The sequence below is a fragment of the Anas acuta genome, chromosome 9, assembly GCF_963932015.1.
Source record: "Anas acuta chromosome 9, bAnaAcu1.1, whole genome shotgun sequence".
Taxonomy (NCBI): Eukaryota; Metazoa; Chordata; class Aves; order Anseriformes; family Anatidae; genus Anas; species Anas acuta.
In genome coordinates, this window is record NC_088987.1 from 24,502,886 (window position 1) to 24,525,139 (window position 22,254).

The 22,254-nt window shown below is 38.0% G+C and overlaps 1 protein-coding gene across 2 annotated transcripts in view; it reads right to left on the reverse strand.

Moving 5' to 3' along the window:
* Positions 1 to 22,254, reverse strand: part of SLC9A9 (solute carrier family 9 member A9) — a 217,526-nt gene that overhangs the window by 169,831 nt on the left and 25,441 nt on the right. For both annotated transcript variants that reach the window (XM_068692820.1, XM_068692819.1), the window contains exon 5: positions 597 to 712. In XM_068692820.1, coding sequence (XP_068548921.1) covers positions 597 to 712 — 116 coding nt within the window. The remainder of the gene's footprint in view (positions 1 to 596; positions 713 to 22,254) is intronic.

Sequence of the window (22,254 nt, forward strand, 5' to 3'; positions counted from 1 at the left end):
GTGTGGCCTGTGTGCAGTTTTGGGCACCACAGTATTAAGAAGGATATAGAAATGTTAGAGGGCATATGAATGAGGGTAACAAAGATGGTGAAGGGTCTAGAGCGGAAGACGTATGAGGAGTGTCTGAAGGCACTTGGTTTGTTCAGCTCAGAGGAGACTGAGGGGAGACCTCATGGCAGCCTGCAGCCTCCTCATGAGGGGAGCAGAGTGGCAGGCTCGATGATCCTTTTGGGTCCCTTCTAACTCAGGATTTTCTGTTTCTGTGAAAGTCTACGTTAATTAACCATAAAGTTTAAGGTGTACAGAAATTCTCATATTAGCAATAAACAGTCAGGTGTCCCTGAGACTGGAGAACATTATTCCAATCTCTTCAGCAACTTCATTTGTAAAGTTTGTAAGATTAACACAGGTAAATCTTACACAGGGGATCTCTGGAGGCAACTTGATTTACAATAATCAGAATATAAGACATTTAAAGGGATGAGAATCAAAACTGAGAACAGACACTCAACATTTTTATGGCACATACAGACATTATATTTTTATTTACTCTTCTGATTTTTGAAAAAAAAAAAAAAGTTATTTTAAATTGTTACCTGGATCTGTGGCAGACATCAGTGATCCAAAAAATAAACAGTCAGTGAAGTGGAATTCCCATGCTTTTAACTGGCCAATGTGTACCATGGCCTTCACAAAACCATACATTATCAAACTGTAAGAGGAAAGAAAAGACAGTCATTAAGACACAGTATATAACACATGCATATTTCACCATGCTAAGCAGTTTCTTGTTCTCTTCAACTTCTTTTAAATAAACATACTGTATGAATCCTGAACATAAACTGCTGTCATAAAAATCCTATTTCCTATTCGACTATTCAAGTATTGTGTCAAACTTTATAGACAATCCAAATGCAAAGACTTTTCTGAATAATTGCCATCTGCTGTTGGCAAAGGGCAATAACGTTTATTTTTTAAAACTGTTTATTTTTCAGAAGAAAAGACAATATAAGCTTAAGCAGACCAATTTGACTAATATTGTAGAAACTTTACATAAAGACAGTTCTACAATCAGCTATGTGGCTTGTTCTAATATTTCTAAATGAAACTATCAGCTTTTAAATTTATTTGCATTCAACATTCCAGGTGATGTCTCTAAATGAGACAGACACTGAACAACTCAAAATGACAGTGAGGCAACAAGGTCACACTTTAAAATGCACTGATAAATCTTCAGTAATTTCAGAGAATTATTGGTTAAATAACTAGGTAATAATATCAGGGATGTGTATTCTAAGAAGATTCTTGAAATATCTTGAAAAAATGAATTTGCTTGCTGTTACAACCTATAGTAGATTTTTAAAAAAATTCATGCAATTCCAATCCAATTAATAGTAAAAAAAATCCATTCAATACCTTTTCCACAAACAACACACAAGTTCACAGCTGTACACTTGTATCTACACATTTAAAAAAATTATTTAAACAGAGTAACACGCATCCACATATTCAGCTATTTTTGTCCTCTGCTGTATTCCTTCGAAGTTTTTGAAGTCACATAAATACAGATCTGAGTGACAGATAAGTGCTAAAAAAAACAACTAAACAACCAACCAAAAAAAAAAAACAAAAAACAAAACCACCACAAAAAAAAACCAACAAACAGCCTGAAGGTTAATTACAAGTTGTTTTCAGTACTTCACCAAACTGTATATTTTAGCTGTAGTATACTAAACCTATTGAATTAAGAGGGAAACAGATAGGTCACCACAGAATTTCCTGATGGTTGGAAATATATATGCATGTATTTACATCAGCTACCTAGTTAATCCCAAATTGCACTAAAACAATTTATCCATCTGTAGGTGTTCCTGAGAGATAAGCTCACATTTTCTCTGTTACCAGAGAACAACAATTCAAGACCCTGTAATGAAGATAGTCTTTTTATCCCCAGCACAAACATGTATATTTTTAGGAAAGAGTTCTTCAGTGCTACTATCCTGATTTGTAATTTTCTCAGAAGTCAGCAATAATTGAGGTTAACATATAAGTGTCTTTTAGAAATAATTGCCTGAACCTACTCACAGTTTTGATCAGGGATATCCTTCTGATTCAGTTAAAATACTTTAAAATAATAATTAAAATTAAGACGTGACTGTCTGGCATATTTAGTCCTGATAATTCTTAAATACCTTCTGGAGTAATCATTCTGGACTTTAGCATTGTTTCTTATACAATAGTAAGTATTTACAGTATGTCTGTCACAATATAAAGTTGTAGATGAACTGGACAAGCTTGGATTCAGGTATCAGGAGCCCTTTACTGACATAGGAGGTCTAAGTTTCCCATAAAGCTTAGTGAGGTAGAAGACTTAGGGAACCTGGCCTTTATTCACATACTATTCAATTCTTGGCTGCACAGAAAAGGGAAATAAAACTGAAAAGTGGGCTAAACAATGGTGCTAATCAGTGAGAGGTTAAGCTTCTCTTTGTCTTAGTATTCTTTTTTTAATTTGAGAGATATTTAATCCATTTTGATAATGCTACAGTGGCAAAAGTCTGATTTTTTTAATATAAACCCAACTAAGTGCAGGCAAAGATTTGGATTATGTGAGATACTGCTGGTTTAAATAAACCTCAAGAACCTGTATTTGCACCACTGAGCACATATGAAAACACATACAAAAATCATTTCACATTGTGAATTAATTTTTCAAACACATTGGTTTATCTTCAAAAGCTGTAGATTTTTAATGAAGGCAATACATTATTCAAAGTGATCATTAATCATCATTTATGAGAGTAATTTCTTAATGGACACAGCCACACAAAATGCAAAAAAGCCTACTTAACCTCATATAACTTTAAAATGTCTTAAAATTACTTTGAAACAGAATTAAGTTCTTTCATTTTTGATTGTCACTTTCTACTCATCTCCAAATTCAGTTTCTTGTCATCCTCTCCAAACTACACAAAAAAGTTCATCTTAGAGGCTATTTTGAAAAGTGTAAATCAAAGAGCAGTTCTGAACTGGTGTAAATTCTCTGATGTTTGTAAAATTAATGGGACTATAGCAGTTCATACCAGCTGAGAGTTTGCTCTAGGGAAAATCGTTTAATAAATTCTTCATAACACAGGATAGACTCACACATCTAATTAATAATCTCAAATTTAACTGATTGTATTTCTTTAGAAATATCACAAGCTGAGCATGTCATGTGTTTATTTATTTATTTTTATTAAATTTACATTTAAAATAAAATTGCTTTAGTTATGCTCAATATGAAATCAGATCCTTTTCTCAGTTTCATGGGTTAGAACAAAGACAAATTCCACCTAAATCACAGTAGTTACCATGCATTTTAGAGTGCTAAAAATGAGATCAGGCTCTAGCACTGTGTATTCCAGCTTGTTATTTTTTATTAATAAAAAATGCCAGCCTGGCTTTATCATTTATTCACTGACCGAGATTATTTAGGTGACACAGTCTAGTATAGTCAAATTTAAATAATAAAGCAATTTATCTATGAGAAATGTTAACAACAAATCTCATTAGAGTAATAGTTAATAATGAATTGTGACTTTTCCAATGTATATTTAAAAGTCAAATCTCATCTGGATACTTGAGCTCCTAACTATAGTGCTATTAAACATCAATACAGTACCAAACAATATAGCTGTTCTTAGTGGGAACCCAAGAAGGAAAGCATACCCCAACTACAGTAGCACATGAATCCCAAGGAAACATCTTCATTTTTCCTAAATACTAACTTGTCAAAGAGAGACTCTAAGTTCCCCATACCTAAAATCTGCTCCACCTTGCTTATCATTAGCATTATTCATTAAATTAGTCAGCTGAAAATTGCATGAATTAGAAAGTGTGATGTGGTAACTGGTGATCTGGGTCCTCATCCTGTGTGAGGCAAGTCTGAATGTGAGGCTACACTTCAATGTCTACTTCTTTTCTGCTCTACCCCTCCAGCTTGTATAGGTAACTTGAAGCTGTGGATTTTGCTAGGTGAAAAAGTGTCTCTAACCATATCTGCTTTGGATCTAGGAATATACGGCTATTTAAGGAACTACGTGCAATCAGTACAGAGCAGGAACTTATTTTGGGTTGCTTCTTATTATGAATAAATATGCAAATTCAACAATTTTCATATATGACCAGATACTAGATGATTAGAAACATTATATTTTAGAAAAAAATGCCAAGTAAACAGATTAGTAATAAATAGTTACTGAAGACATCAGATGGACTCGTTGGTGCTAGTTTACTAATGCAAGCAATATTTGTGAATAACTGATTTGGTTAGGGATTTGGAATATTAATCAAGGAATACAATAGAAGAATAAAACTCAGATTAGCTGTACTGTAGAAAAGCTGACATTTTCTACACAAACATATTTTTTATTGAAAGCATAGGGAGGAGCACGTCAAGCCAGAGCAAGTATTTTATACCTTTAACAGAAAAATGAAAAAACAGTAATGTAATGAAACACAGGAAAATTCAGAATTTTCCAGATGATGCAAGTCTGGCACATACAAAGTGCCTCATCTCTAAAAAATGCTACATACAATGCTGTTATTGCACAGTACAGGAGACACCATATAAGTATTTGACCTGAATCATTTTCTGGGAAACTGAGCTTTTACTATCAGTATTTCTGGTATGAATAGACAAGTATATCACATGGAATTTCAATAGAACACAAAATAAACTTCAAACTGACCAAAAAAAAAAATAAAAATCTAAGTAAACAAATACCAAAGAACCAGAACAATTCCACATGGCATCAGTGGTTCTGAGCATCTGACCACCCTTGCTTATTTAGAAGTTGGACCGTATTTAAACTCATGTGAATAAAGGGGGAAGAATATCTGTATTTAAAAGGTGTAGGTATTTAACTACCACTGTAACTACTGCTGCTACTAACCTTTTATTGCTGTGCCTTCAAGAACAGGATTCAGAGAGCACATTGCTAACTCGGTACTGCTGAAAGTTTCCAAAGGATTTATTTATAAAGCTGCTCTCTAGGAAGGCTAGTCTGGGATTGGGACATCTTTGAACCAGTTGCTGTTTAAATGTAGAGTAAGAAAAAGAGCCCTCTCCTAAAGACTTTAGAGTAACGACTACACAAGAAACTATTTCAATGCTAAGGAAAAGCTGTAGATGCAGCTGAACAGAAGCCTGTTTTTCACAAGAGTTTCCTTTAGCAACAGCTGGTTTAAAGACGTGTTGTGAAGAGATACCTTTTTTTTTTTTTTTTTTTTTTGGGGGGGGGGAAGCTCTTGTCAGAAAATTCTAACAGTGTAACATCTATCCAACATCTATCACAGCTAGTAGAAGAGAAATAATTTGTAGTTTTACAGTGAAGACAAGCAGGGTCTGTTTGATGTGGAATTGAATAGGGAAGCTGTAGGAAAATTCAAGGAGAAGCTGTCAAGGGGCTGGGAGAACAATTTTAACAGAAACATTGTGAATAGCCACAAATGGGGTCAGGCTACATGAGGCAAGGCATGAGGAAAAAGATACTGGAGTCATCAAGACAGGAAATGAGAGCCTGGCAAGAATTTTAGCTACACGGCTGGACAAGAAAGGCTACATAAGAGACATATCAATAAGCAGCATACCTGATATCTAAAAAGCTAACAAAAGTCTATACTATACCTAAATACAGCTGGCAAACAGCAACCCAAGTTAGTAGCATTTCTGGGAACGCAACACCACAGGATGTCCCAAAGAACTGTTGAGAGGGCTACATACGCATGAACAGTGAACAAAGTAGGGGACAAGGTGACAATGACAGGCAGAGATTGCCACAGACAAAGGAAGAACCCTATCACATCTCCTAGTTTTGTGCTTCTTGACCTTCAAAAAGGAAATATATGGCTTCCATCTAAAGTTTCTATCTTCACTTAAAAAGCACAAAAGTGATGCTTGCTGGTTCAGAAGAAAACTTTTTGTAGAATCACTGTCAAACAGCTGTTGATATTGTAGCTAAAAATGGTTCACCTTTTCTAGTCTCAAATGCATATAGAACAAGAGGGTGAAACAGCAGAATGACAAGGGTTGAAATGAAGGAAAAAAGGAAAAATAGCAACAGAAACTACCCAACACTGTCCCATCAATGTGGCAGATGATTTATAGAACATAACTAATACAAAACAAAATTGGTATTATGCTCACTCATATTTCCGGAGACTGACTCCAAGAAGCAGTGCTGTCTCCGGACTCTGACCTGGCCTGCTACACAAATGTATAGATTATTCTGTGTTTGTGTTAGGTAGCTTAGGCAAATAGGTGAGAGAAATACAAGTTGAGAAATACAAGTTGAAATAAGTCCTGCAAATCTCTCATGGTAAAAATGTGCCTGAACAGTGTAGTCAGAACTTTCTTTTCACAAGGAATAGCAATATTAATAAGCCAACAATAGGCAAAGGAGAAGAAAGATGTTATTCTTGCTCATGTATGAAGTAATATAGTGGTTGACTGATTGATATCACAACACTAATAAAGAGAGCCACTAGTCAGAATTTAAAACATATGCTGCAAACCATAAATAGTAGTGATGAAAATGAAATGCTCATTCCTTTATTCTGATCTTTCTATTTCTACCACACCAATATATTCCTATAACTTCTGTACAGTGGAATGTTTCACATTGTTGTTTTTGCTACAATGATTCATTATTTCAAAGTGCTGTATGCGCTAGTATATTCTTTTTGTCGTCTTCTAAATCAGTTTTGTCACTAGAAAGGTTATTGTGAGTTTTTCTTCAGTAAATCACTTGGTAACTAATCAAAGCAAGAGAAGACCTCAGTGAAATGTTTCAGGTAACAGTGCACCAATAATAAATTTATCTTACACTATTCTGTATAAATTTCACACATAGAAAACCCCTTTGGTTATACAAATAACTGGAAAAACAGAAGAGAAATGGGCTTTACATGTCACATGTGTTTACCTGAGGTACAATGACTGTTCAACAGCTGAGTATCAGTAGCGTTATATAAATAATTTTGTATCTATGGACCTGACAGCAACTGTTCAAATGAACACAGCTTTGCCCCAGCAGGACATTAGCTGATGTAAGAAGAGCTTTTGCTTAACATTTTCCAATGTGCATGATTTTTTTTTTTTACTAGTTAGAGATTATCTCCTGTTTCCCCTCTTAACTCAGAAGTTTTGATGGGGAGGCCTAATGGAGAGAAACACACACCTCAGAGGTAGGATGATGTATGTAGATGGGAGTAAGAAAGGCAGCATTCAGTAACCATGGTATCTTAGCTCGTTAGATATGCCTATGGTCTTGGGCTTTTGTGAAAGTAATGCCTGTTCAGAGTTATTCAAACAGGCAGGCAAACAGATAGTGAATGTGGGTGAAAAAATGCAGCTCGAGTTTCTATATGAATAAATTTGGGGATGACTGGTAACAGGAAGTTCAAACTTAAATTATTCATATTATTCAAAATATTTATCTTAGGTCTTATACCACCCTTTATTGGTACAGGACCAAAGAGGGACTGTCCTTACTTATGCTAAAACTAGGAGAGATCACCTGAAACACATGCAATCACACCCAAGCATGGGCTTCAGCAAGGTGTCTACATGCAAGAGGGCAACTCAGAGTTTACCGTGGGTGCGGATGCACCCATTACTGTGTCTGTACCCAATCATAAGGCTGTTATGCCTGAGTACGCTAAAGTAGTCAAAGCTTCCTTTGCCTTTAGGAAAAACCCAACCATTCTTGTGTTTGATGCTTTAGGTACGACATGAGTGGTCAGAAAACCTGAATGTCTGAGCCTTTGTTTAAAAGAACTGGAGTCTTTATGGAGTCTTGCTCAAAAAAGTAAAGAATTGCTACATTTCAGTATTTTGGTTAGTCTCCTGTAATGTTTTTGACCATGGAAAATATCTGTTGTGATACTAAGATTTTGCTCAGGCTCAAAATTTAAAGATGCAATTGTAGATTTTCCTAAGTAATGCTAACAATGTGGCAAAAACAAGTCAAGACATTCATCTCATTATGCCCCAATTGAATACCATCCTCAAGCATATTTCACCACATGTAAATCAGTAGATATATTTTTGTTTGGTTATGTCATGGTCTGTCTATTAATTTGTCTAAGAAATGTTATATATGGGGTGGTAATTCATGTCGAGAAAATGGTTGATATTAATAAAGAAAAGGGAGATTTGGGAATATGGCCATGGTTGGAAAGCCCCATGGTTGAGATAACATTAGACACTTAATGACAAGGCCATCAGGAATATAAAAGAGTTTAGAGGGAACAAAGAAGGGTGATTCAGGAGACTCCATGCAGTCTGGGGTTTCTTGTTCTCCAGCTGTTAAGGCGTGGATGTTTCTGGGTGTTTGCTGTTGTTGTTACATTCAAAGTTGTTGGACCAGTGAAAAGTTATATTGAAAAGAACTGCTGTGGGGAGAAGGGTATAAGAGGGAAACTGCCCTCAAAAAAAGAAAAAAAAAAAAAGGCAACACAATGAAGTTACATCAGTAAAGAAGCAGGAAAAAGAAGTGAAGAGGAGCAGGCTGGCAGAATGGAGACCAGGACGGCAGCAGGCATATTGATTGCCTCATGAAGATAGGTTCGTCCAGACTCAGCAAACCACTCTGAGAAGCTCGTACAGAAAGTTGCTGGGAATAGGCGCACTGGAGCTGGAGAGAAGCTCGAGCTGAGAGAAGCGGACCTGTGCACACAACTGCCCCTCGCTGGTAAGCAGTTGTGCATTATGGGGAATCACACGTCCTTAGGAACAAAGACTGTCCTGGTAACCTTACAGCTCATTCTCCTTATTAACAATCGGACAGTTTATGAGCCTGAAATATGGGACCAAACTGAGGTCAAGGTGTGGGACTCTGCAACTAAAAATGACAAGGTTGCAGTGGGATTGCTCGGCACCTGGCGAGCAGTCTCTGGGGCCTTAAAGAGCCATGTGGAGCCACAATCACAAACGTGTGGCTTGCCAGATAGTGAGGGAGCTGCAGGCTCCTTTACTGATCCGACTGCTATGCCATCGGCCCCTCTGCTGCTACAGCCATTGAAGGCTTTTGCTGTTAACAGGCTTGTTTTGCTGTCAACAGGCTTGTCCCTGTTGACCTGGACGTGCCTTTTGACCCAGGCCTATTGGCCTTGAAAAGAAGATGGATATGTTTTTCTTCAGTGTGGGAAGGACAGGATACATAAGGCCTGAAGACCGAGTTGCTTGACAACTTAAAGCGAGACATATTGTTCAACGGAAATGGAAAATGGAGACTTGTATGTAATCAAGAAAAGGAATGGAAGATGGAGACTGTTGAGTCGTGGAACTTGGAGGATTGTTTGTTACCTTTTATGTATAGGCGTACTCGATTTTAGTAAGTTTAGTAACTTAAAGGGTTGTTTGTTACCTGGCGCCCGAACAGGGACCGGTCTGAACGGGATTTGGACACTGCTGGCAGTGATCCAGGGCCACGGTTGGATGGAATAAGGGAAGCCGGTCCTGCAACGCAGCCCAGGAGGTGGAAGGGACAAGAATCCCCGCACCCGTGCCGGAAAGGTGAAAAGGACGTGGAGTCCCCCGCACCCGGGAGAGGATCCCGCCGGTCGCGCGTCGCCGAGGTCTGCAGCTCGGAAGGTGAAAGGGAGTCCCCGTACCCGGGATGAGCCTATATAGGCTCCCGCCGGAAAAGCACCACCGAGGTCTTTGCAAAGGCTGCAACCGATGTATATAAAGGTATGAAAAGACAAGCGGCGTATTATTTGCTCAAATGCTTTTTAGAAAAGCGGAGCATTTTAGTTATAGATTGTAAACCGTCCTACTGGCCGAGGGTCTTCACCGCGACCGCGTTGTTTTCGCTGTGGGATCACGGGACATATGAGGTGGTGTCAAAACTGCCATGCCAGTACGCATGGCGCAGCGACCTGTCAACGGGGTGCGTCGGGAGGCGGCCGGAGCGGCGGGGGGGCTGCCCCGCGGCGACACAGGGGGCTGCGTTTGCGACGGCGTCCAGAGCGGCGCCGTCACCAGTGTCTGCGGGGAATCCCTTTGCCTCTGACCGGCCACCGGAGGGAGCGGTTTGGACTTGGCAACAGCAGTAGATGTAACGCTATTGGACTCTAAACCCACCAGGGTAAGGACAGGAGTTATGGGACCAGTTATTGTCAATGGTGATCCTGTGGGAGCTTTATTGATCGGAAGATCGTCTGCTACCTTGAATGGATTACAAATATTGGTTGGACTTATAGATAAAGACTATTTTGGGGAAATACAGATTATGGTTTCTGCAATGTTTACCAAGGACTCGGAGCATTTGGCTCCACAGGAAAAGTAGCATTATTAACGCTTGGCATACAGCAGAGACCACGACAGAAAATCACAGTATGTTTAAAGGATGAGAAACTGCAAATTGAGGCATTGTTGGACACTGGCGCAGATGTGACAATAATCTGTGCGCAAACTTGGCCACCGCATTGGCCTACATTCGAATCCAGTACCACTGTAGCAGGAGTAGGAGGTATGACTATTGCTCATCTATCACCAGTACTGCAATGGACAATAGGTAACAAAGTTGTAAAATGCAGTGTATCTGTCTTACCGTTGCCAGATGGAGTACAAGCACTGATAGGGAGAGACATTCTTGCTCTTACGTCAGACCACCATTTATAGGTATGACCATTGCTTGGACTTTCCCAATCCCACTAAAATGGAAAACTGATGAACCTGTGTGGGTTGAGCAGTGGCCGCTAAAACGGGAAAGTCTAATACATGCTCACGGACTAGTCCATGGGAGCACTGCAACCTGGTCTACCTAATCCTGCTATGATACCAGAGGGTTGGCATTTATTGACTGTGGATCTGAAAGACTGTTTTTTCGCCGCAACAGCTACTGAAGCACCACTGTCACCCTTCTGCAGAGCTCGGGAGGCTCATGCTATTTTTCACCAGAATGCTAAGGGACTTGCGCAGGCGATAGTAAAAGCTTGCCCAACATGTAGTCATTACAATTCGGGTACGGGAAACGGAATCGCGGTGGGACGCGGGAAACGGAATCGCGGTGGGACGTGGGAAACGGAATCGCGGTGGGACGCGGAAAAAGGAATCGCGGTGGGACGCGGAATCGCGGTGGGACGCGGAATCGTGGTGGGACGCGGATGAGAGTACTGTACCGAGATATGAAAACGGGACAATGGCTGGGGCCTGCTGACGTGATTTATATGGGGCAAGGTTATGTGTGTATCTCTTCCCCTACAGGGCCAACCTGGGTGCCTAGTCGATGTGTTAAACCAGCCATTGAAGAAAAGTCATCAAGTACTAATAACAGCAACCATGGCTGATCTAACGGCACAAGGGATTCTGGTTGCGTTATCTTTGACAATGATGGTTGGACGTAATAGTGCCATCCTAAGCAAAATCGATCCTCAAACCAGTATGTGGGTCACTTGGGCAAATCAAACCGGACAAAGTTCATTTTGCCTATTCCTCGCTTCTGTGTCTGATCCTTTCGTTGATGAGTTGATTATGTTTGAAATGGTTAAGGGATCATACGCAAAAAATTGTAGTACAAGATAGTTGGTTTGAAGGTTGGTTTAAATCTGGTTTTGGGAACATGGGTGGATGGTTTTTTCTTCGTCAAAGAGGAACTTCGTTTTCTACTTATAGTTATATTGATTATTTGTTGCGCAAAATAAAAATGGGGGAATTGTGGAAGAATGGTTAAGTGAAGTAGGACATGTGGATGTTGAGCAGTTGGGAGACAATGGGCTAGTGAAGTACCGTACTCAACTCACATGAGCCTGGGCACGTACACAGCTGGCTGAGAGACAATCAGGCTCAAGGACACGATGCCCTTGGGCGATCGGGAAAGTCCCTAAGGCGAGACAGGTAGCTAAAAGAAGGAGGACCAGACTGAAAAGCCCGGGAAGTGTTAGCCAATCCTGAGCTTAGTTTCTGCAATATGTATGAGTTGATTATGTTCAAACTAGATAAAAGGCGACTGAGCTATCCATTAAAGTTGAAGTTCACTGTTCACTCATATTGAGCGTCTGTGTCTTCCTTCCGTCGGCAACAGTTACCTTTCCTGATTGTATAGTATTGTTTGTTACCTTTTCTGATCATACATATGTATAGGCGTACTCAATTTTAGTAAATTATGGAACTTAAAGGATTGTTTGTTACCTTTCCTGATTGTATGTATATATAGGCATACTTGCATTTAGTATGTAAAGCAATGTTCTGTATATTTAGAATGTTTGATGTTTGTGTGTGCGTGTTGGTGGAGCGTAGACTCCCCACACACCCAGCGCTGTTTACTTGCCTTTTATACCTTTTAGAAATACTTGTTTTATAAACATTACAAAATTCAGATTGAGTTGAGTCTTCATTTATAACAGAAATAACTAGAAAACCACAACAAGTTTTTTGTTGTTTGTTTTTGCTTTTTTTTTTTTTTTCCCTTATATAAGAATGATGTAATAGTACCATATGTTGCCAATGTTTTGACTTTATGACCTATTAACTCATTCTTTGCATTGATTTCCAAGTGAGGGGTGTAGCTATGTGAGGTGAAAAGTCAGCTGAGGTCACTAAACATAGCTGCAAACTGTCAATAAATGGGATTCCAGGTTGTTATACTAAAACCAAACACTCTTTTTCAGATTGGATTTCAAATAGTCCTTTCTGTACTATAGTTTCACAACATTTTGCATTAAAGACATACCAACCAATCCACCTCAGTTTACAACTGCACAATATTATTTAATGCTTTTTAAATATTCCTGTAATGAGTGTATCACAGCTCCAGGATTCCTGTGTTCCAGAGCTCCATTTAAATCACAGCCATTATGCATTATATAGATAAAAACCTGAATGTCTTTGCAATGAAAAAGCTGCACTTGATCTTTGAGTGATGACTACAATCTCATAATTACTTGGGCAAATGAGCCATGAAACATTGTCAACTGTACTGTGTCCAAAACATACTGCCTCTGAATATTTTATTGCACTACAAAGATTTAAACATTACATCAAGATTTACATAGCTCCATATTATTTTTTGAGAGAACCTCCAATAAATACTGGATAATTGAAAATATTACACACATATTTTGAGACAGATATAATAATGACAGTTAAAAAAAATAAAAAATGAGATATATGATTTTCCAGACATGATACTGGTAAATTATTTTAGAAATCCATTAACAGATGTTATACAAGTGCTGGCAGAATTCTGGGAAAAATATTAGCAATGATTAAGAGACTTCCATATGAAAAGAGAAGTCCTGAAAATACCTAGTTTACCCAGAAGGGATAATAAAAATTTGTTTTTGATTTTTTTTTTTGATACTCCTGTATTATCAACAGGAGTTGAAAACATTTCAACTCAATAATTCTGAGTTCTCAGACTACTCAAATGTTTTCACATAATGAACTAAAACAGAAAGTCAGGATGTTGGGTAAATGAGATTCACTAATGAATTGGGTAATTCATTTGGTCAGCACTGATTCAGTTCACCAAACAGTTATTTCAATGATTATCAATCATTACTATTGCCCTCATAAAATGCAAGATTCTTTCTATACCTAGAAGATATCGATATCCTGAAGAATTTAGCTTGGTCAAAAAATTGAAAAGTTTTCCTAAGTTCAGGAAAACCTGTTGCAGACAAACATAAAATTAATCTGATAACAGTAAGCATCACATATCAGCTACAGACCAAGAACAAAAGTTTATATGTTTCCTTCACCTTTGATCAGCTTCAAAAATGCTAACCTTTACTATCACTGAGTATCAACTCACTATTATATTGACAGAGGGATGAAATAAAGATCATTTTGTCTTCTTTTTTACCTCAAGAACATTCCCTGTGTCAAAAACATTTTATTTGAAATTTCTTCAGAACTCCACATAACAGCAAAATCCTACTTTCAAAAACAGGTTTCAAGACAGTTAAGAATGTTAGTATGAAAGACTGAAGGGAAATCTTCAAACCTCATGGACCTCAATGATTAAAAGGAATTAAAAAGCCTGATTCAGCAGAAATTCAGATGAAGCAGTATTTTGAGTTAAGAAAGTGAGAATCAACAATGTATTGAACTTCCTCTCCTTGTCTATTTCTCTATCTCTCTTCTATTGAAATATTGCTAGATAGTAACCTGCCATCAAGCTGTGTGGAAGACAGCATGTTTCTGGCTATTATTCACTCTAAATTAATTAATTATTATCTTAGGTGTTCTCTAAATATCAGAATAAATAAATAAATAAATAAAGGATTCTGAAGCAGCACTTTTTTGGCCCCACATTTAATAAACAAACAAACCCAACATTGGGTAAATATTAAACACTACATTTAAAACATAAGAATCATTTCATATAATATTTTCCAACAACACACAGAAAATCTATGATCTTATGTTTGCGAGGACCTGTTACAACAGGTTTTCAATGAGGCACCTGATGTTCCCTTTAAATGAGTTTGTATTATCATCAAAAGATAATTATGATCAGTTTGTGATTTCAAAATAATGTAAATTAGATTAGAGAATAACCTGCTGTAAAATAGGGCATGAAATGAACTATAAAGAAATGTTGGAAATCATTTTAGCATTTTTATTGGTTTAGCTCAGTGAAATAATGATAAAAGTGCTCAAGAACAAAGAAAAGAACTCATACCCATACTTAAGGTGGAGGTTATCAGGTACCGTAGATGGACATTTAATTTACAGTGCAATTTTCAAACAAAATATTTTTGATAGAACTGTTTAATATTTTAAGCACAGACAGGGACCTTGCTGAGGTTTGAGAGTTTTCAGGTATCTATCTACATGTGCTTGGTTCAATATCCCACAGAAAGAAGGGACACATCAACATCAACTCTGAATTTCACATTTCCAAGTTGGGATGTGGTTACCTCTTGGTATATGGTTCAGATTTTATTTCCTAATAATTGAAATCCAAATATTAGATGCCTGAAAGTCTGAGAATCTCTGTAAATGTGTAGGCAGGATAAAAAGCCTGTCCTTTAAAAAACATCTTAATTCTTGTTTTAATTTTTAAATAGAATGAAAAACTGAAACCTTAGAGAGGATAAAAAAAAAACAAAAAAACAAAAAAACACCTTATTTGGTTAGTGGCCATATTCTTACATTAATACTTAATTTAGACTAGGTACTGGTCCTTGCTCCAAGATTTTAAATTGGCTCTTAGTGTTATGCTGGCTTCTCTGTGCCCATGTCATGCTCTTGGCCTTTACTGTACCTATAGCTTTCCACATATGAATCATCCTCTTTTTGTCTGGAATAGATGATACAAGATTTTGACAGACAAAATTTCAATAGAAGATTACTTATCCCTGGTGGCTAAACCAGCATCCTTTCTATAGCATACAAGGAAGGAGGAGAATGGCAAGATTTCATGTGTACAGGCTAGGTCCTATTTCCAGGGACATGAGAGTATTAATCTGCAATGATGTGTATACTGGTCAACTGCAAACTGATTTTTTTTAATTTTTTTTTTTTGAGAGAAAATATGTTAACTGAACAATGGACAGACAGACATGTTTAAAGTGACAAGAAACTAGAGTGGAAAATAGTCAAAAATAGGAACCTTTTAGGCTAGTAAATAACTTTTGAGTGTGAAAGTATTTGGCCTGATATGATTCAGAATGAGTCAGCAAGCAATGAGCTTCAGAACGCTGTAACTTGTGGCAAACAGGTTATCTCCTGCTTACACTGCCATCCTTAATTACTACAGTGGATAGAAATATTTTAATACACTAAACATAGCAGCAGAGTCCCAAAGAAGCTTACTATTATGCTACTGTCTTTTTATTTTAAAAACACTCATATTTAATAGGTTTACGGCTTCTAAAGTTGTAATAAAAATAAATGTGACTGCTATCAGTGCCCTAGAAGGGGACTGAATCTGCAGTTACAAATCTGTGGTTTTATGAGCGTAGCATCTTCCCCAATGATATTACTATATCATAAAGATTACAATGTTTAGTGGGTTCACCAATAGTTTAATCAGATCTTTCAGCATTGTCAGTTCTGCCTCATGAAACATAGCTCTTTCTTAATTTTAGTTTTGTTGGTTTTATACCAAAAATCCATCAAATAAAGATCTGTTAAAATAGTTCTTCAATTATGGCTTATTATGATAATCATAATGTTGTCCTGCAGTTTTGACTTTTTCCTCTCTGATGCCAGAAAACCCCTGTGGCAAAGATACCTCAGTTAGCTACTATATCTGAGGAGCACAGGAATGGGGAAAGAGTGGATACCAGGTAACAGGAAGGAAATAAAGACTTCTGCTTCCTGATTCACAGTCCATTCTGGTCCCTGCTCCTCAGGTAGCCACAAGGAATGGTTTATGCCAGTGACTAGCCAGAAAGAAGAAGGTCCCAAGAACTTCCACCAGATTTCTTGTCAAAAATATCCACCTTCCTCCTCAAGAGTACTTAATACTATGTTGCTCCAGCACTTTGACAGAAAATCTGCTGGGGCAAAGGCTAATAATGACCAAATATATTGCATATTAGGCAACTGCACTTAGTGAAGAGTTTGAGGGTTGGGATTAGAGAAGTCATTCTGTAATCCTCTGATTTTAAATATGTTTCAAAGGAATTGACAAGTGCAAGGTACTGTCAATAGAAATGAAAACTTCATCCACACTACCAAGAATTTACTAGATATTCAGAGTGCACACTGCTTTTTGTCAGATCTAGACCATACAAGAGTGATCTGCAAACTTCTGCCTTGCCAGTTTTAGTCTTGCAGAGAGCTATGCAGGAATTATTATTATGAATTCATACTACTCCAACTGCAATCACACAGCAGAGGGAAGTATGTTCTGTGGTGCTATCCTGTACTCAAGCTCCTCACCAATTAACAACCAAGAATAAGTGAAGTCCTGTCCAAACTTCCCATGGAAGAGCACATATTCTTGAGTACTTGATTAATATTTCTAGTGAAACTCAGTGTTTTGCAGACACTAGTCTTGTCCAGTTACAGGTTAGGAATTGCTGTGAAATTTGGTTATTGCTAGTAGATGGCAGCAAGGGGAAGTTATTGCCTATTCCTTTTGTTTTTTAGGATATAAACCTAGATGATCCTGTAGGATATATGATTGAACCAGTAGCATAAATCTACAGATGTATCAGGATCTACTTCACTCCCTCTCTAGTTTTTATTTCCTTTCCCCTGAAGGCAGAACAGCCTCCTAAAGAATCATTCTGTATTTTACGGGCACTAGGATCCGTTTAAGAAGACTTACACAGGCACAAGAGTCAGATGTATAAAAGCAGTTTTCCCACAGAATTCATGACTGGTTTGTGTAAGTAACACCTTGAGGAAAATTTGACTGGATGCATTTCACAAAGGGCAGTTTTCTAAACTCCAAGGCTTGCCCAGTTACAGGACACACTATTTCCACCGTAGGGTCTTCATAATGGTTGTGTGTCTTGTTTAACTACGAAATAAAACATACCATTCTACAGGATAAGGTTTGACAATCTTTAAAAGCTAAGGCTATTTCTGTAGCTTTTAGTAGGAATGATTAAGTGGAAAATTGCTTTAAATATATCCTGGGTGAGGCAAATGAATGATAATTAAATTGATTAAATGGAAATGCAGTTGTGAGGTATTGGATGCTTTCACATGGAAAACGTACTTTGTAAACATATGAAGAATAAATGGGTTTCATGAGAAAAGATTGAGATATTTGTATAAAATACTTTGACTTTGGAACAGCTTTAACAGTCATAGTGGATCACATTGGAGGTAATATCTTAAGTGTGTATGTAAAGACATCAAACCAGGGGACAAATAATTTTTGCATAATTCATGTGAAATACTTATCAAGTTAAATGATATTACAGACATGAATTAGGCAGGCATATGGGATTTACTCTAATCTAGCTGAAAAAAAACACTAAAAACCAACTGTGTCTCCTTTTCTTCACTTGTTTAGATTGAGTATTGCTAGAAGATGATTCCTGTCCATAGGGTGCAATTGCAGAGTAAACTCATGAGCAACTTGGGACATACTTGGCAACTTGGGTCACACTGCTGTTCACTGGGCATGACTGCCAGTCCCAGACACCTCCCTCAACAGGAGTTTGGTATATTCTATTGATCTTTGAGTATTTAGATAGATCAGAGAAAGAGTTCCCTTGTCTTTTCTAGGCAAGAAGAATTCTGTCAGACGAATCATATAAACATTTGCATTTCAGTGTTTAGTAATGTAAATTTATAATAAAACAGAGGAAAGTAAACTCAACTTCCCCTGTAATAACAAACTGTTTATTCTGTTTATTTCATTGCAAATACCTCCCCTCTCCAACATGTCTGTGATGACTGACTGAATGACATTTTCCCTTTACCTGGCATATCACAGCTTCTTGCAGTTGAACCAAATGCTATAAAGGAGCAAGTAGAGCTGTGACTTCAGTGTAACAAATGATCTGTCCTCACCTCTACCATGCCCGTTGCTCACATGAGCAGTCTGACAGCATGCCGGTTCTGTGCTGCTCCAGCCACCTCCTCGTCCCATGGGGATCTTTAACCTGGCCAGATTACAGCACTTATGTGCTGGGTGAGGGAGACAAAAATGCTGTACCAGATCTGAGAACTAAGCTTAAACTGACTAAGTTCCCAGGCTGAAGGCAGAAAAACACTACTGATTGGGAGAAGAGCAGGTACAACTTACTCAGATTCAGGTTAAATTTATAAATATGTGTCACTCACACTGTGCAGGTACATTTGCATCAGAACATGGCATGTGGAACAGGGAATGAGAAATACAGCCTGCAATCAAAACTGCAGGGGAAGCCTGGGTGAGAAATATGCAGTGTAATAATTATAGCTTAAGCTGGTAAGGACATTGGAGCAAATGTCACTGTTTGTGCAAGAGTGTGTGATGGGATTTGTATACATGCATTATTCAGGACATCAAGAAGTTTTACAGTTCTCCTAGAAGCACAGTTACCCTTGCAGGATATGCTGGGTAGTATTCCATTAAAGGTGAAAGGAGTATTTACTGAACCACTGACACTGCTGTATGAAATATCGTTTCATACACGTCAGCATTAGCTTCAGAAATTCACACCACAGCCCTCCACTGATGTGGGCCAGGACATGGGTGGAATAAAGCAGCTATGTGGTAATGCACTGCAATCAGACAAGAGATTTGACAAGAGACTGGAAAATATTTTTCCAGCAATAGGACTGATTAGACATTCACAGCTAGAGCTGCAGAGCTGTAGAAATGCAAATAGATTTGTTCTCTGTAATGGCAGCAATTACTGCTTTGCTTCATCCTATAGCTGGATCAAAGTAGAGAGAAAAGGACTGATATTTCTGCATACTATGATTGTTCCATCATTATTCCCATGCTCCCAGGTTTTTACGTGTACTGGACAAAGCACCCATGAATGTACTGCAGAGTAGCCTTTTAGTGATGGAATAATGAGCTATATGGTCTAATAGCTCTTTTCTTGCTCTAATTTCTCTGCCTCTGTGTTCATTTCATGACTTCAAAGATCAGAGAAAGAAGATTATATTCCTAAATAAGCCAGACTGAAGAACGTTCCCTTCTTGGAGGATGCTTATACTACATCACTGAGCATTGACTACTGTGAACTGTGGTAACTTTTGTTCTTGATATTATTATACATTTTTTTTCCCCATAAATCTCATATGGACAATCAATTACTCAAAATGCTTGCCAGTAGCAGTGTGTACCATAGGCTGAACCACAGCTCACAACATACTGCCCACATCACAGTACAGACATCTTTCCTAAATCAGACAGGATATCCACAGATGTGCAGATTTTTTTTGGAAGACTATTCACAAAAATAAGAAGTGCTTCAGAAATAAGGAAACATTAGCTGTTTTAGGTTGCCTGTTGGTATAGCTCCAAGTAATTAAGTTACCAAGTATTTTTGGAATTTATTAACAAAACTTTAAGTGGCCCTAACATCTCTACTTCCTTCAGTTTGGAGTTCTTGCTATGCTGAATTTTTTTTTTTTTTTTTTTTTTTTTTTTTCCCACAATAACAATTTATTCTGTAGTATAATCATTAGTCTATGTTATGGAGCACTGAAAGGGTTAGAGACCTTACAGAATTACTTTTTTTCTTGTCAAACACCTCAAACACCTACTGAAGTAAACAGAAGTTTGGGCTGCAGAAGGAAATAATGCTGATAATATTTTTTCTAGTAACTGAATATATGGTAAAAGACAGAATATGAGAGACAAGACAGAAGAGCACAGCAGAGCTGCCTGCAGAAATAGCACTAGCTACAAGAGAATAGGGAATAAATCTTGATTCCATATGACAGATGAAGAAGACTCAAGACTGGAAATGAATGTTAAATATTCAGGCAGTCTCCTGAAGCTGCGTGGGTTGAGAAGGGGGCGATCACCAGTTCCGACCAGTTTCCCGAGTCCGTGTATGAACTGCACTTTGCCACCCCCTTCTGTCCATATCCTGTCCAAGCAACAGTCATTTAATCCAGTTAAAACCTTGTTGTAAGCAAACGATGTTTTCTGTAGCACAGAACTAACAGAATGAGTAACATGGTCTTCCAGTATCCTTTTAATTCCTGAAATCTTACAGGAGCTTGGTTCTGGGATGTTCTCGGCTCCCAGAACAAACCCAGAAAGGGAGCCATAAGTATAACATTGGTACATTCTGTTTGCCGCTTCTCTAGCTAACACCTCAGCTGATTGCAGTTGGGATGTGATGCTGCTTCAAAAGGACAGGCAGGATTCTGCACCAAAGCCTCTGGCCCACAAGGCATTCTGTTGGCACCATACAGCTTAACACTTTGACCTGGCCTAAGGAGTCACTGAGGATGAACTTTTTCTGCTCTTCCTTGTCTTCTTGCAGCTCCAGCCTGAAGAATACCAGAGCCTTGTTTGTACCTGCTTCTGCTGGTTGAAAATATTTTTGATCTCAAATTAATTTTAGTGAGTGTTAGAACTTCTAAAGGATACAAAACATACCTAGAAACTCCATTTACATTCACTGAAGCTTGAGTCTATTTGGTGCTGTAGAAAGCAGAACTGCCTGCAATACCTTGCCAGGAAAAAAAGCCCAGATGAAAGGAGGAATTGTGGCACTAAGGATGCCATTTCCATTACACTTTGATGTTCAGCTTTCACTTCCCTCCCTTTCCAAAGCTAGCTAACACCATGGTGTGTGACTACATACTTCTAAGTGGCTGAATTTGCCTCCAGGCACCCTCCTCGTAGTCTTCCTTGCTACATTTGAAAGATCATCTGCCTCCCCAGCATCTGTTCAAGACTGATGACGATCAATGCTAAAGGAAGAGAAGGGGCATCCCAATGGCAATTTTATCAACTGGAAATCATACATGAGGCTTTTGATATGGGTTAGCAAGAGGAAATTAATAATAGGTTAGAAAACTATAAAGATCAAAAAGATCAAAGAAGGGAGAGAAAGAGGGGAAAGTAACTCTGACATGCTTTAAAGGCAGAAGCCCCTGCAGAATAGGAAGTATGAAGGTACAGATATCTCAGCATAGCATCTTGGTACTGAACTGTTACATATTCCCTTGAGATAGAGGCTTATATAGTATCACTATAGAAAGAAGACAGCATTCCCACAGGGATATTGGATGAATAACACAGCAGTGTTTCCATGTTAAAAAAGCACCAAAAGATAAAAAATAAGTTCTCAAACAAGATCTTTATTAAATGACATAGTTGTATTCTTTGGATTGTGCAGCTTTAAGTTTGCAGTTGGTTCATATTTTCCAGTTCTTTACAATGAGGCATTAAAAAAATAGAGTATAAGTTCTTTGAACAATGAGAATAGCCCATAGCGTGGCACCTAAATTAAAATATCAAAGATAATGAAGTTTACCAATAAAAGCAGGCTTAATAGCCCAAGGTGTGGCACACCTCTGAAAGGTGTTGCTTTGCTGCAGCATCTGTCCTGGCTGTTACCAAAAAGGTTTTTGTCCTTGTAGCACAATGAGGTTAGTATCTAGTAGTGGAAAAAAGATATGCATGCAGAGTTTGAATAATTAATTCTTTCAAAGCAGAAGCCATACAGAGGCCAGGACCTGATGAAGAGATGAAACATTGAAACAACACTAAAAAAAGTTTTGAATGACATTGCTACAGGCTCCTTGTTTATGGACCATGACAAGTTGACCTCATGGTGTAGCATCTGTTTTTCCTCAGCAGAGAAGCTCTTCCTAAGGCTCTTTAGTCA